This window comes from Mesoplodon mirus (assembly GCF_964341445.2).
Source record: "Mesoplodon mirus genome assembly, contig: HAP1_SCAFFOLD_1202, whole genome shotgun sequence".
NCBI classification, from domain to species: Eukaryota; Metazoa; Chordata; class Mammalia; order Artiodactyla; family Ziphiidae; genus Mesoplodon; species Mesoplodon mirus.
The window spans coordinates 43,981-56,320 of record NW_028294875.1 but is presented as its reverse complement, the minus strand read 5'-3'; the positions used below and the strand labels follow the sequence as shown (position 1 = coordinate 56,320).

Below are 12,340 nucleotides of genomic sequence, written 5' to 3'. Positions count from 1 at the left end.
ATAGCCACATCTCCCAGTCTTGAAGAGCTGTGTGACAGATGAACCTTGTCATTTAACCCTGTCTACTCTTGGTTGCCTCTCAAACCTTTGTGATTGTCTAAGCAGTTTATTTTTAATAGACCTGGCACACCATCCCAGCAGTTGAGGGTGTGCCAAGACAAATGAGCAACCCAAAGTGGAGGATCTCAGGCAGCACCTAGATTCAGGTTGATAGGAAGCCAGAAAGCTTGGTAACAGCTTTTAAAGAATGCAAATATATTTAGTCTTGTGAGATTGCAAGTGGAAGCCCTGCTGCGCCCCAGAAGCAAGCAATCTGAAGGTGTTCCCTGGGGAGCAGTCACAAGAAAACAGTGCTTCAGATAAGTGTACAAGCTCCATTCTGGGAGATACCAGTGAACTGTAGTAAGGCAGAGTGAGGGTGGAGAGATGGCACCCCCAGCCTACCTTCCCCGAGAGCACATCCGTAGCCTCTAGATGTGTGCTGAACCTGAAGCCTGCTCTTAAGTCTTGTCCCTACTAGCAAATAGGCCTTTTTCATGTAAAGGCTGGGGCTGTGTCTCAGTCAGATGGGTAGTGGTACATCCTGGGGGTGGTATCCTGCCAAGAACTGTCTCTCCAATTGTTACAGTCCCATGGGACCCAGAAAAGAAATCCCTCCTGGCCTCCAGAGCCAGGTGATCAAGGAGCATCCCCTGAGTGGAGGCCACAAAACTGGGATCTCCTGTCTTGGAGATTCTGGCTCTCTGGAGCACATCAGAAGGAAAGTGTGAAGATGATGCTTACTGGCTGAGTGAGGCGGTGGGAAGAGTGCAAAGATGACACCATTTGAATAAAGGGAAAGAGGGAAAAGAAAAAGAAGAAGAAAAAATATATATATATATAGCAAGACAGAGGAAGAGCAGGGAAGAAGGAGCCAGCTGGCTGGAGCACAAAGTTGTCACCTGCAGGAAAGGAAAAAGGGGAAAAAAGATGGCACCTTTCAGTTTTATCAAGGCAGAGAGAGAGCAGGAAGATGGCACCCGCCAGCCTCTGTCCCTGGGGAGTATTCCAGCAGGCCCCTGTTCCTCAGATTAATGCTTTAAAATTGGGAAGTGAGTCTCTTTCACCAAAGTCAGAGTGCTTTTCAAAGGGCTGCTTCTACACTTGGCCCTGGGACAGGTGAGTCTGTGCACAGGCCCTTTAAGAGCTGTTCCTCAGTTCACCACAGCCCTGTGGGTCTCATGGGATGTGCCTTGTTGGTCTTCAAAGTCAGATGTTTTGAGGGTCTATCTCTCAGGTGCCAGCCTTAAAATTTGGAGTGCCCAATGTGGGGTCCATACCCTTCACCTCTCAGGAAGAAGCTCCAGGTTTTGAGTTTCTTCCTAATTGTGTGTCTCCACACCAAGGATGGGGTTTATGGCAAAATCGTGTCTCAGCCTTTCCGACCTGTTTTGATGTGGTTTCCCTCTGGTTTTCCTGATGTGAAGGGGTTGCTCCACCATCTTTTAGTTTTCTTCAGAGGAAATTTTTCCATATGTAGCTGTAGCTTTGGTGTGTTTGTGGGAGGAGGTGGGTTCAGGATCTTCCTATGTTGCCATCTTGAACTGGAACCTATTTACAATGTTTTAAATTTTGGTTTTCAATCGTTCAGTTTGTTACTAGTATATGGAAATATGATCAATGTTGTGTATTAATGTTTATGTATTGATTTTATATTCTGAGATCCTGCTAAAGCAAGTTATTATAATTTATTATGAGTCTACTTATACATTCCTTGGAATTTTCTATGTAGACAATTATGTCATCTGTAAAGAATGACAGTTATATTTCTTCTTTTCTAATATGTATGCCTCTTTTTTCCTTTTCTTGCTGTACTACACTAACTAGAATCTAAAGTACTAAGTTGAAAACTAAGATAAGAGTGGACATTCTAACCTTGTTTTTGAACTCAGGGAAAAGCATTCATTCTTTCACCATTTCATGTGATGTTAGAAGTAGGTTTTTTGTAGATGTTCTTTATTAGGTTGAGGTAGTGACCTTCTATTCCTAGTTTTCTGAGCATTTTTAATATGAATGGGTATTGAATCTCGTTAAATGCCTGTTCTGTATTAATTGGTGTGACAGTATGTGTTTCTTCTTTAGACTCAATATGGTAGATTACATTGATGATTTTTTACCATTGAACAAGGCTTGCATCCCTGGAATAAATTCCACTTGGTCATAGTCTTTTATTCATGTGGATTCTGATGGTAGGTATTCTTGTGGATTTCTTCTAGTAGGGTAAATTATGGTTCCCCCAAAACGTCCGTGTTTAACCCCTCCTATGACAATATGTGAACGTCACCTTGTATGGAAAAATGGACTTTGCAGCTGTGACTAAGTAAAAAATCTTGAGATGAAGAGATTATCCTAAATTTTCTGGGTGGGCTATATATAAACACAAAGAGCTGTATAGGAGGGACACAGGGAGAGTCAGAGTTGGAGAGACCATGTGATGAGGGAAGCAGAGATTAAAGTGATGCACTTTGAAGATGGAAGAAGGGACTAATTCCAAGGAATGCAGGCAGCCTCTAGAAGACAGAAAGGGAAAGGAAACAGATTCTCCTGTAGGGCTTCAAAAAGAACAAGCCCTGAGACACCTTGCCTAATATTAGACTACTAAGCTGCAAAAACTTTCTTTCACAAAGGGTCAAGGAGGGCTGGGAGCACATACGTGCTGCCCACCTGGACAGAGGGGGACCTGTGAGGCTGACCTGCGGATTCTGTGGAGGTGGAGAGACATGAGCCCCTTTCTTCTCCAAGCTCTTTGCAGGGTCCAGCAGAGAGTCAGGCCACCTGTGGACGCCTGCGGCCCCAGTCCTGCATGCTGGTGGTGTAGGGGTCGTGTTCAGGGAGTCTCTGTTGTCCTAACACCTGCCTGGGTCCTGGGGAAGGAATCAGAACTCAGAAGCAGGAGAAGAGCCTTTGGCCAGCAGGGAAGGGGGGTGAGGCCTAGGGCAGGTCCATAAAAGATCAGAGCATCTCAGTGCTTTAGGAGGAAGGGGCTTCAGAGGTGGGCCAGCACAGGCTGTGACAGAGGCTAAGCAGACTGGGAGGGGAGGCACTTCCGGGAGACAGCAGGGGTCTACTCCCTGCCCCTCATTGTTTGCTCGTCTCACTCTAATGAGGGGGTCATTTCCCCTGCTCTGATGATTCGAAGCCTCTGCCGGCACCCACAGGACGGTGACTGAGGCCTCCACACTCCTCGGCATGGATCCCAGCTCCCACTCAGATCTGGGGCCACAGACACCTCTCCCACCCCCTGCTGCCCCTGTGAGCAAGCTGTTCTTGTGAAACGTGGTCATAGTTTGTTAGGAGGATCTGTTTTCTATGGGGATACAAACCAGTGTTGATACCAGTACACACACGTGTCCAGCCATGGGTGCAAAGGGAAGGGACAGTAGTTCTGGGGTGTCTTTGCGGACCCGTAGGCCCCTAACGCCAGTCCCCACAGCCACAGCCAGATGGGTCCTCCTCCCTCAGTTGAACGAGATGCTGCTGCACAGAAATCCCACAAGTTCCACAAAGGGGCCCAACTGTCCTTTCCCTTATACACACCTTTAACGGGTGCCCCATGAATTTCCCCACACCCATTCCCCTTGTTGCATCCTCATTGGGATTAAGAGGTAGCTGCCTCCACCACTCTCCACATTGCAATAATCCCAGTGGAACTAGAGGATGCTCCCGCTACAATGAGGCAGACAGTCCTGTCCCCATGGCCAAGACTTTTCGTCTCTGGTCAGGCCACCCACACAGGAAACCCTAGATGAGCAGAGGGTCATCCCAGCGCCGTCGTCTGGCCGCTTCAGGAAAGCAGAGAGAAGCTCCATAATGACAAGGGCCATCTCCAGGCTCCATCCTAGAAACTGGTGAGTGTCCAGAGGGCTGAAAGGCACAAGAGCAGCTCTGCCTCCCCCGAAGGTCCAGGGATGCAGAAGACGGTACAGATGCCCCAGAAGGGCCCTAGCCAAGCAGGCGTTAGAGAAGGGGCTGATGAGGGGGTCCCTGGGGAAAGTGAGAGCTGTGCGTTCCCAGGGGCAGCCTGAGGAGTCCTTGTCTATGTGGAGGAAAGGTGTGGCCACCTGTAGACCCAGAGCTCCTGTGACCTCCCTCATCCTTCCTTCCTCTCAGGATCGCTCTCTGTGGAGCAGCTCAACACCAACAAGATGACAGTGGCCTGAGAGCATTTCCCACGAAAACGATCTTTGTTCACAGTTTACATACATCACTCCAAAGGTCCTCCTCCGACCCACACCTGACCACACCCACCTCCCCCACCTCCCTAACCCCCCACAATCCCGCTCCCCCTCCCCACCCTGGTGGTCCTGCCCCCCTCCCTTCCCCCCACATCATCCAGGATCAGCACTGGGAGGAGGAGGAGCCCCTAGGCTCCCCAGGGGGCTGCCCTGGGTCCTTGCCCTGGAGGGCCGGCCCAGCTGTTCCCTACTGGCTGCAGTGCTTCTTCCTCCTCTTCCCACGCTTCTTTGTGTCAAACGGGTCACGCTTTCTCTTTCTCAGCTGTGAGGGGCGAGCCAGCCCCAGAGCCAAGGCTGGCCTCCCAGAGACGCCGAGGCCAGCCCCGGGGATGGGCAGCTTCTCAGCAGCGGCTGGGCGTCCACACAGAGCCCGCTTCCTCGACTTGGGAGCAGCTGGTGGAGCTGGGCTGAGGCCTCTTCTCTGAGAGGAGGGGGACTGGGGAGCACTCTGGGCCCCCCAACCTCCAGAGGAAGCCAGGGCTGAGACATGCGCAGGACTGAGGGACATCCCGAAAGGCACCAGTATATGCTGAGAGTCTACGATGAAGACGCTTTGGAGCACCTCCTCGTTCTCACTGGACCCGTCCCCGGGCACTCGGGCCTCCCGAAGAGGAGAGGCCTTTCTGAGAACAGACGCATCCCTGGATCTCAGTAGAGGGCCAGTGCGCCTTTGACCCTGGGGAGGGGAGAGCCGTACGGGCCGGAATATAGAGAACTCCTGATGTCCTCCAGAGGGAACAAAGACTTTGGGCCTGCACAGGGCAGTGTCTGTTTGGATGAGCCTATGAAGAGCCTCAGAATCAATCTCTGGTGGGCAGGCTTCATCACTGACCCCTAGATGGGGGTCTTGGTCGTGCCTCTGGGCACCTTGGCCGGCGTCGGACTCAGAAGGACTTGAGGCCATTTCGGATGCACTGTGACTCGGGGCTGCCCGCACACCGTCGTCCTCTTTCAAGGCCAGGAGTCGTTTCTGCACCAGCTGGTAGGAGGGAGGAGGACAGTGACGGCTCCACACACACGTGTGAGAGAGGAGCACTGGGCAGTGGGACAATGGCCCTGGGGGGGAGGAGGGGACGGGCGACCCCAGGACTCGAATCCAAATACAGACACTGGCAGCCTGCCATCCTCCTGCAACTGATTCCCAGCTTTGTGACCTTCCCTCCCCTCCCGGCTCCCTATCCTTTCCTTCCTTTCACCCTGCACTGCACCCACCCCAGAACGGGCCCTTCCCCATGCCAGGCGTCCCAGGCAGGGGAGGGATGGACAGCGCTATGTGGCCCTCCTGTTCTGGGGCCCTACCTCTCCCCTGTTCACTGGGGTCCCTCCGTGCCCTGGTCTTCCTGGGTGTCCCTTGTGTCCCCTGTTCTACCGGGGATCCCTCCCTCCTCTGGCTCCCCTGGGTCATCTGGGTTCCCCTGTCTCCTGGATCACCTGGGGTCCCCCTCCCGTGGGGTCCCCTGGCTCCCTGAGTGTCCCTCTCCCTCCCCTGACTCACTTCTTCGGGGGTGAGCCCTTCCTCCTGCTCCAGCTCCTTCTCTAGGGCCAAGAGATCCAGCTGTGGGTCTGGGGAAAGCAAATCTGCCAGGAATCCAGGGTGAATGACTGCCTCCACCTAGAACAGAAAGAAGAGGCTGTGAGCATCCTTGGCCAGGAGTGGCCTGTGAGACAAGAAGGCCAGGAGGGAAAGTGAAAAGCAGAGACCCACCCCACTCTCCTGCACAAGGCGGGGATGGTCAGCGCGCACGCGCACACACACACACACACACATGCAAACATGCACATACACAGTCACACACAAAAGAGCACATATACAGGGGCACAAACACAGACACAAAGGCATACACACAGATAGACACAAACATATACACACAAATATCTGCGTAAACCTCCCCTAACACCAGGCTCAGGAACAAGGAGCTGAGCTTAAGTCCCAACGGCCTGAGCAGAACCCAGATCTTGGGTGCTGAGAGTTCCATGCCCTGGCATCTTGCAGACCCCAGTCTCCAGGCCTAGCCTACTTTGGTGACAAAGTCCTCCTGGGAACACAGCTTGTCAATGTAGCTTAAGAGATCAGGGTCCGAGTAGGTGCCGTCCTCTTCCTGCTGCAGCTCATTTCCGTCCTCTCCCCATTCTGCATCTGAGTCGCCTGTGGCTGAGTGGACGGGCCCCACCAGCGCCTCCATGATGTCCACATACTCCCTCACAGCCTCAGGTGGAATCTCCTCGGGTGCCTTGGGCTCCGGGGGTCGCTGGGACCTGTGTGGCTTCGGGCGGGAGGGCTGGGCGCTGGGGCCGGACATCCTGGGAGCACAGGCTGAGGCAGAGCAGGAGGAAGGGGAGGAAGGTGAGGGGCTCCCGGTCCACCTCCTGACCACCGAGCGCACGCTGATGAGGGCATTGTTGGGGGACATTGATGTGGGTGTGGGGGGGTCAGGACCACCTGAAGCTTCATGCACAGTTGGAGGGGGGAGGTAAGGGGGCATCTAAGAGTCACATGTAAGGAAGTGGGGAACCTCCAATTTTCCAGGGGTTTCCCCATCAAGCCCACTTCTTAGGCAGACTTTGTGTGCAGTCCTTTGACAGGGAGGCGTGAGAGAAGTTACAAAATTGACCAAGTCAATACCCCGTAGTGACAAAGGGCATCTGAGACCCCACCCCCCCACCCCCCGCCTCGGTGGCTGTTTTGCTTGAAAGACCAATGCCCCTGTCTTGAAGGAAGATGATCCACATGGGAACAGTGGCCAACCCTGGGCCCTTACCTGTGCGTTCAACTCCAGTGGGAACCTGGGTGGCTGGCTGAAGGCCCACTTTCAGGGCTGGGGGCCCCCGAGGATCCAGCTTCGGTGGGGCTGGAGGAGGCAGGCCCTGCGCGCACTGCATCCACTGCAACTGCTGAACCTGCATCTCCTCCTCTGCCTCAAATTCCGTGAACCTGGGGGGTGACGGAGGCACAGGCCACCCTGAGAAAATGGCCTGGGTTCTGGAGCCCAACAAAGGCAGCCAAGAATGAGGGATTGGGAGAGGATTTGCCTTGGGGCTGTCAAGGCCCTGTGAGGTGCTGTCCACAGCAGAGAGCTGCTCCTGGAACTGATACAAGATCTGGGACCCTTCCTGCCTCACCAGCACTGGAGAGCATTCAACAGCATAGAGCCAGGTCGCTGCACTGAACCAGGTCAACGGGACACGTGGCTGACCCAGGGGGCACCCTCCTCATGCCCCCCATCCAGAGCCACATGAAGGGCTGACAGCCGGAGGCTGGAACAGGCATGTGTTCCCCACAGGGGTCCTTGCCCAAATCCAGGACCCTGGGTTGGGACTGAGAGTTCTGGAACGTAGACCTGGAGACAGGGTTCAGGAGAGGCTGGACGATGTGGATGCTGAGCTTAGAGGACAGGCCTTCCTTTCCTCTGAGAGGTGCTTGTTTGTTTGGTTTTGTTTCTTAAACCAAGGGGATTACCGTGGAGCAAACACTGGAAGGGCCAGAGACCCTTGGGCTGATGACAGCTGGCTTCCCCAGCCTCTTGAGGGATGCCAGGGTACCCACTCAGGCCACTTTTTGTGAGGAGAGGGGGTCCCAAATCGATGTCAGTGGCCGCCAGCCAGCCACCACTAAGGAAGCAGCAGGCTGGCTGGTGGAGCTCTTTCCCCGGCCCAGCCCATATGGCCGGAGTTGGACCCCTACCGGACTCACAGCTTCACCCTGCCCCGTCCTGAGACCTTCATGTGAGGGCAAGGGTAGGTCAAACTCAGGGGAGGGCAGAGCTCGTGGTGGAGGAAGGACAGAAGACCCAAACTGTCAAGGTGAGGGAGGGGTTTCTGGAGGACTGTAGGGCCTCTGGGCTGCGGGCCCCCCGTTCCGAGCGACAGCCCTTCTCCTTTGTCCTCTCTGATGAGCACCCCCACGGCCAGACCCTGCCCTCACCCACTCGCCTCACCCTCCACGCAGCCCCTGGGCCCAGGACGCTGACTCACTTTTGCGCCATCTCGTAGTAGATCATCCGGTCAGAGTTGCTAATGTGCTGCCATTCCTGCACGGCCCTGCACAGTCCCTCCTCCAGTGTCATGGTGGGCTTCAGGCGGGCCAGGGATCGAAGCGCTGGGCTGTAAGCACTCGGGGTCAGTCTCTGTGCCCAGCCCAGCCCCCACCTGCCTGACCCCACCCACCAATGTGGACCACACATCACTCAACACAGCATGACTGAGCAACAGGAGAGTGAGAGGCAGATGTCCGGGAGAGCAGAGACAAGCCTTCCCGGCTACGGCTGTCACCACCTCACACTCCCTCGAGGATGACCATCCACTCCCAGGCTAGAGCTGGGACACTGTGCCTTGGGGAGCTCTTTTCCTCTTCAAGGCTGCCTTTTCATAATAAAAATCACCATCATCAATGAGGCATGGCATGTGCCAGGCAATCCGCTCACACTTCATAGATTAGCCCAAGGAGTCTTCTGCACGGTCCTCTGAATGAAGTGTGATTGTCCCCTTTTTACGAGGGACCGCAGGTTTAGGATGGAAATGCCTGCCAGGCTCACAACTCTAGTGGGAGAGAGCCCATGCCCTTAGGAGAGCTCTCCCATCACCCTGTTCCTAGTGGAATTCTCCACATCAACAAAGTCGAGGCGTGCATGAAGCGCTCTCCTGGGCCCCGCGCTCCTCCCCCTTCTCCGAAGTGACCTCCCCCGGCCATGTACACTCAAGTGCTGTATGAAAGGAGACGGCAGCACAGGAGAGTGTGGCATCCACTCCTTGGCTCCTCAACGTACACCACGACCCTCTCTGACTGCAAGTCTTCAGGCCGTATTACCAGGAGAATCATGGAAGAGCAAGCTGGCTAGACTCACAGGGGGGGGGGGTCAGTTGAGATAAGGCACATTTCAGTCATGATGTCATGGACTGGCAGGCTCGCCCGTATGACCGACAGTGTGCCTTCTCATGGCGTGGACATCGCCCTCACACCTTGCTTCCAGTATCCCTAGAAAGCTAACCTGCGAGTCCATCCCCAGTTCCTCTTTATCTAAGAGCTCCGATAAGCTCATGACCCCCTGAGCGTTCACTCACATGAGAAAGCAGGAAAGAGCTTCCGCATCAGGCCTCTGGGGAAGGTGTCTCCGGGCCAGTGGCTTGAGGCGCTGCCACCGTCGGAAGTTACTGTACACGCTCTGGTGGTTAGAGCAGTCCTCCTGCGAGGCATAGGGCTGGTTGGTGTCCAGGCTGCCCTCCCTGGAAGTGCCATGTGGCCATGGCCCAGAGTTCACTGGGCGAATGTTAGGGGCCATCTGGGCAGCTGGTGGTGGAGCTTGAGGAGGAAAGCCTGGGGTCCAGCCTCCCTTGCCAGCCTGAGTAACTCCAACAGCTGGAGCAGTCACAATGGTCTCCATCGCAGGGGTCGCTAAGAATATGGGTGCAGGACATGCAGCACTCCCGCTGAGGGCCCCTGGAGCGCTCCAGTTGAGGGGGCCCTGAGGAACGATAAAGGTCTGAGTCTGGGGGGCCTGCACTGGCCTCCCTTGTGACCTGACTTGTACAGTGAAGTTGCAAGCCCCAGGGGCACCGGGGCCACAGCCACCATTAGCCACCAAAGGCATTCTGGGGAAAGCTGGCAGCCGCAGGCTGCTGCCGGGAGGGAATGCGGGGGCGATGAGAGGTGGCAGGTGCTGCTCCCAGGGTGGCCAGTGCTGGGCGCCAGGAATGGGTGGAGGAAAGGACACTGCCGTGAAAGTAGACAAGGAGGCACCGGGGTTCATGGGGACATCCGTTCCCAGCAGTGCAGATGCTGTTGAGGCAAAGGAGAGGAGTGAATGGAGGAGGAGAATGGGCAAGTGGGACTGAGGCTTTCTGCGGCCTCAGAGTGTAAATCTCCACAGATGAGAGACTCTTGGACAAGGGAAACTGCAGCGTGCAAATGTCTTCAAGTGATTTTCATGCCCTGACCTCCAGTTGAGAATTATTCCACTCGTGACCCCACGCCCATCCACCAAGCTCCCTGACCCCTGCCTGCCGAGAAGAAACTGCCTCAGCAAGCACTCACTTGGAGAGCCTCCCTAAGGCACACCCTGGCACCTAAGCCTCACAGGCTGTCTCCCAAGACCTGGAGCTGTGTGGACATCCGCTCTGTGAGAAATGCCCCTCAGCCGGCGTACTAGCAGGTAGGGGCCTTCTGCAAGGTAAGTTCTAGGCCCCCAAAGGCCCTTTGTGGACAGGCACTGTGTAAAATATTAGGGCCCCACCTCCTCCTCAGTCCTCCTTTTCCTGATGCTCAGTATAAATCCCCTCTTTCTTTCCTAGCCTCACAAAACAAAACAAAATGCTGGAAAATATCTCTAATGGAATCCTGATACAAACCCATGACACTGGCCCAGAAAGGACCTGCATCTCCGAACAACCCACAGCAGATACGTAACATGGGCCAGGTCCTGCCACCCCTTCCCCAGTGCCCAGAGTCACTGTCATCAGTCAGGAGTTCTGTTCCTAGGGGCTTGGCGTGGTCTGAGAAGTAGGCGCATGTCCCTTAGATTCTGTCATTTCACAGCCAGTGATGGCTGCAGAGGATTAAACAAGGGCCAGGGAATTGTCATGTTACATTGGTCGTGGGAGTATAGACTGCCTGTGGTCCTTCCCCTTCCAGCTCCCAATAACGGAGAGACAATCTGAGATGCAGGCATAAGCCAGATGCCATGGTGATCAAGTTGTCTGAAACACATCCCTGTTCAGGAGAACAAGGTACACACCACGGTGCACCTAACTAACCGGAACAGATGTCATAGGACGTTTAATAGTAACACAGAAGATCATCTTCCTGATCCTGGGCTACACTCCTTCCCCCTTTAAAAGAGGAAGCAGCCTTCATAGACGTTCCACCCGAACCAACCCCATTCCACATCTGTTCCCTGTCCATGAAGGAGTGACATGAAATAGGAACAAATTCTTCCTCTCAAGGCAGCCTGAGGGTCCACCATGAGATACGGGACAAGATGAAGTAGGTCTGAAGTACTGCCATTCCACAAAAGGAAGAACAATTCAGAGCAACTCAGGAACCTGAGCCCTCTCTTGGCTGCAGTTACACGTAACGGTTGCCCATCCCCTGTTGAATCCAAGGCAACAGTTACCTGAACTGACAAGTGAGCTCTGGGCTGGGAGGAGTGGACGAGGTGTGGGCTGCGGCAGTTAGAGTAACCCCCTGCCTAGCTCTCGGAGAGGACACTTCACTGCAGGTGTGGCCACACACAGCCCCACTGAATAGTTTTCTCACCAAGACCATCTCTCCCCACGGCCCCCTGAGATACACTATGCTCCTGTTCAAATCCCTTTGAAAGATATGGTGAGGCAAGCTTCAGGTGCCTCAGGAACACAATACAGCTCTAGGCTTTCCTCATGACCCTCCCTGTGTCACCACCAGGACATCACACACATCCTTACACACACGTTTCAAAGTGGCTTGTCTCCCTTCTAGAAAGAATCAGACTGTCTGCTGCCATCCTTTCTCCATAGCCAGGGCAATTCCTCTTGATCCACCTGCAACGACCCCTCCTCCCCAGGGCAGTCTCAGGTTTCTTCAGGCTCCCCAGTCTCCCCAGGTGAAATGTCCTTGTGCGTCCAGTGCTCTCTTCTCCCTCTACTTCAGTCCAACTGTGTGCCCACAGTTAAGTGTAACGTGTGAACCTGAAGGATGTGAGGATGGCAGGGTCTCTGAGAACACACCCCCAGCCTATAGGCTTACCTCCTATTGAAGCCATCCTGCAGGCTTGGGCACGGACTACTGCTGCCTGGTAGCCTCAATGAGAAAAGTCGAGACCAGGAGCCAGAGAGCGACCTGCTTCAGCAAACGCTCGGGATCCAAGTCAACGAGGGACACGTTTGAAAGTAAACCGGAAAATGCGGGCTGAACCGTTCTGCGGTGGAGGAGGGGCAGAGGGCACGTGGGTCGGGGTGGCGTGCGCTGGGGGGACATTCCACGAGGGCTCTGGCAGGTAGGCAAGAACCGGAAGTTCCTTCCACCTCCCACAGTGGCAACACAATTGGCGTGTGCCTCTTTAGGTAGTTTATAAACTGTTGTTTTGATTCACGGC

The 12,340-nt window shown here is 54.6% G+C and overlaps 1 protein-coding gene across 1 annotated transcript; it reads right to left on the bottom strand.

Moving 5' to 3' along the window:
• Positions 1 to 4,274: 4,274 nt before the first annotated feature.
• On the bottom strand, positions 4,275 to 10,073 carry LOC309797908 (NUT family member 2F-like). Its single transcript, XM_082646290.1, has 8 exons — positions 9,332 to 10,073; positions 9,038 to 9,105; positions 8,247 to 8,375; positions 7,469 to 7,612; positions 7,034 to 7,206; positions 6,293 to 6,720; positions 5,770 to 5,886; positions 4,275 to 5,253 (listed from the first exon to the last, which is right to left on the bottom strand). Exons 1-8 carry the CDS (start codon positions 10,016 to 10,018, stop codon positions 4,462 to 4,464), a joined length of 2,538 nt encoding a protein of 845 aa, XP_082502416.1. The 5' UTR covers positions 10,019 to 10,073; the 3' UTR covers positions 4,275 to 4,461.
• Between the last annotated feature and the right edge of the window lie 2,267 nt (positions 10,074 to 12,340).

Coding starts and splice junctions, on each gene's coding strand:
- LOC309797908 (XM_082646290.1), bottom strand. CDS start 10,018: ATGAACCCCGGTGCCTCCTTGTCTACTTTCACGGCAGTGTCCTTTCCT. Junction 7,613..8,246: donor TACTACGAGATGGCGCAAAA/GTGAGTCAGCGT, acceptor CCCTGTCTCCAG/GTCTACGTTCCAGAACTCTC. Junction 7,207..7,468: donor ATGAGGAGGGTGCCCCCTGG/GTCAGCCACGTG, acceptor GTCACCCCCCAG/GTTCACGGAATTTGAGGCAG.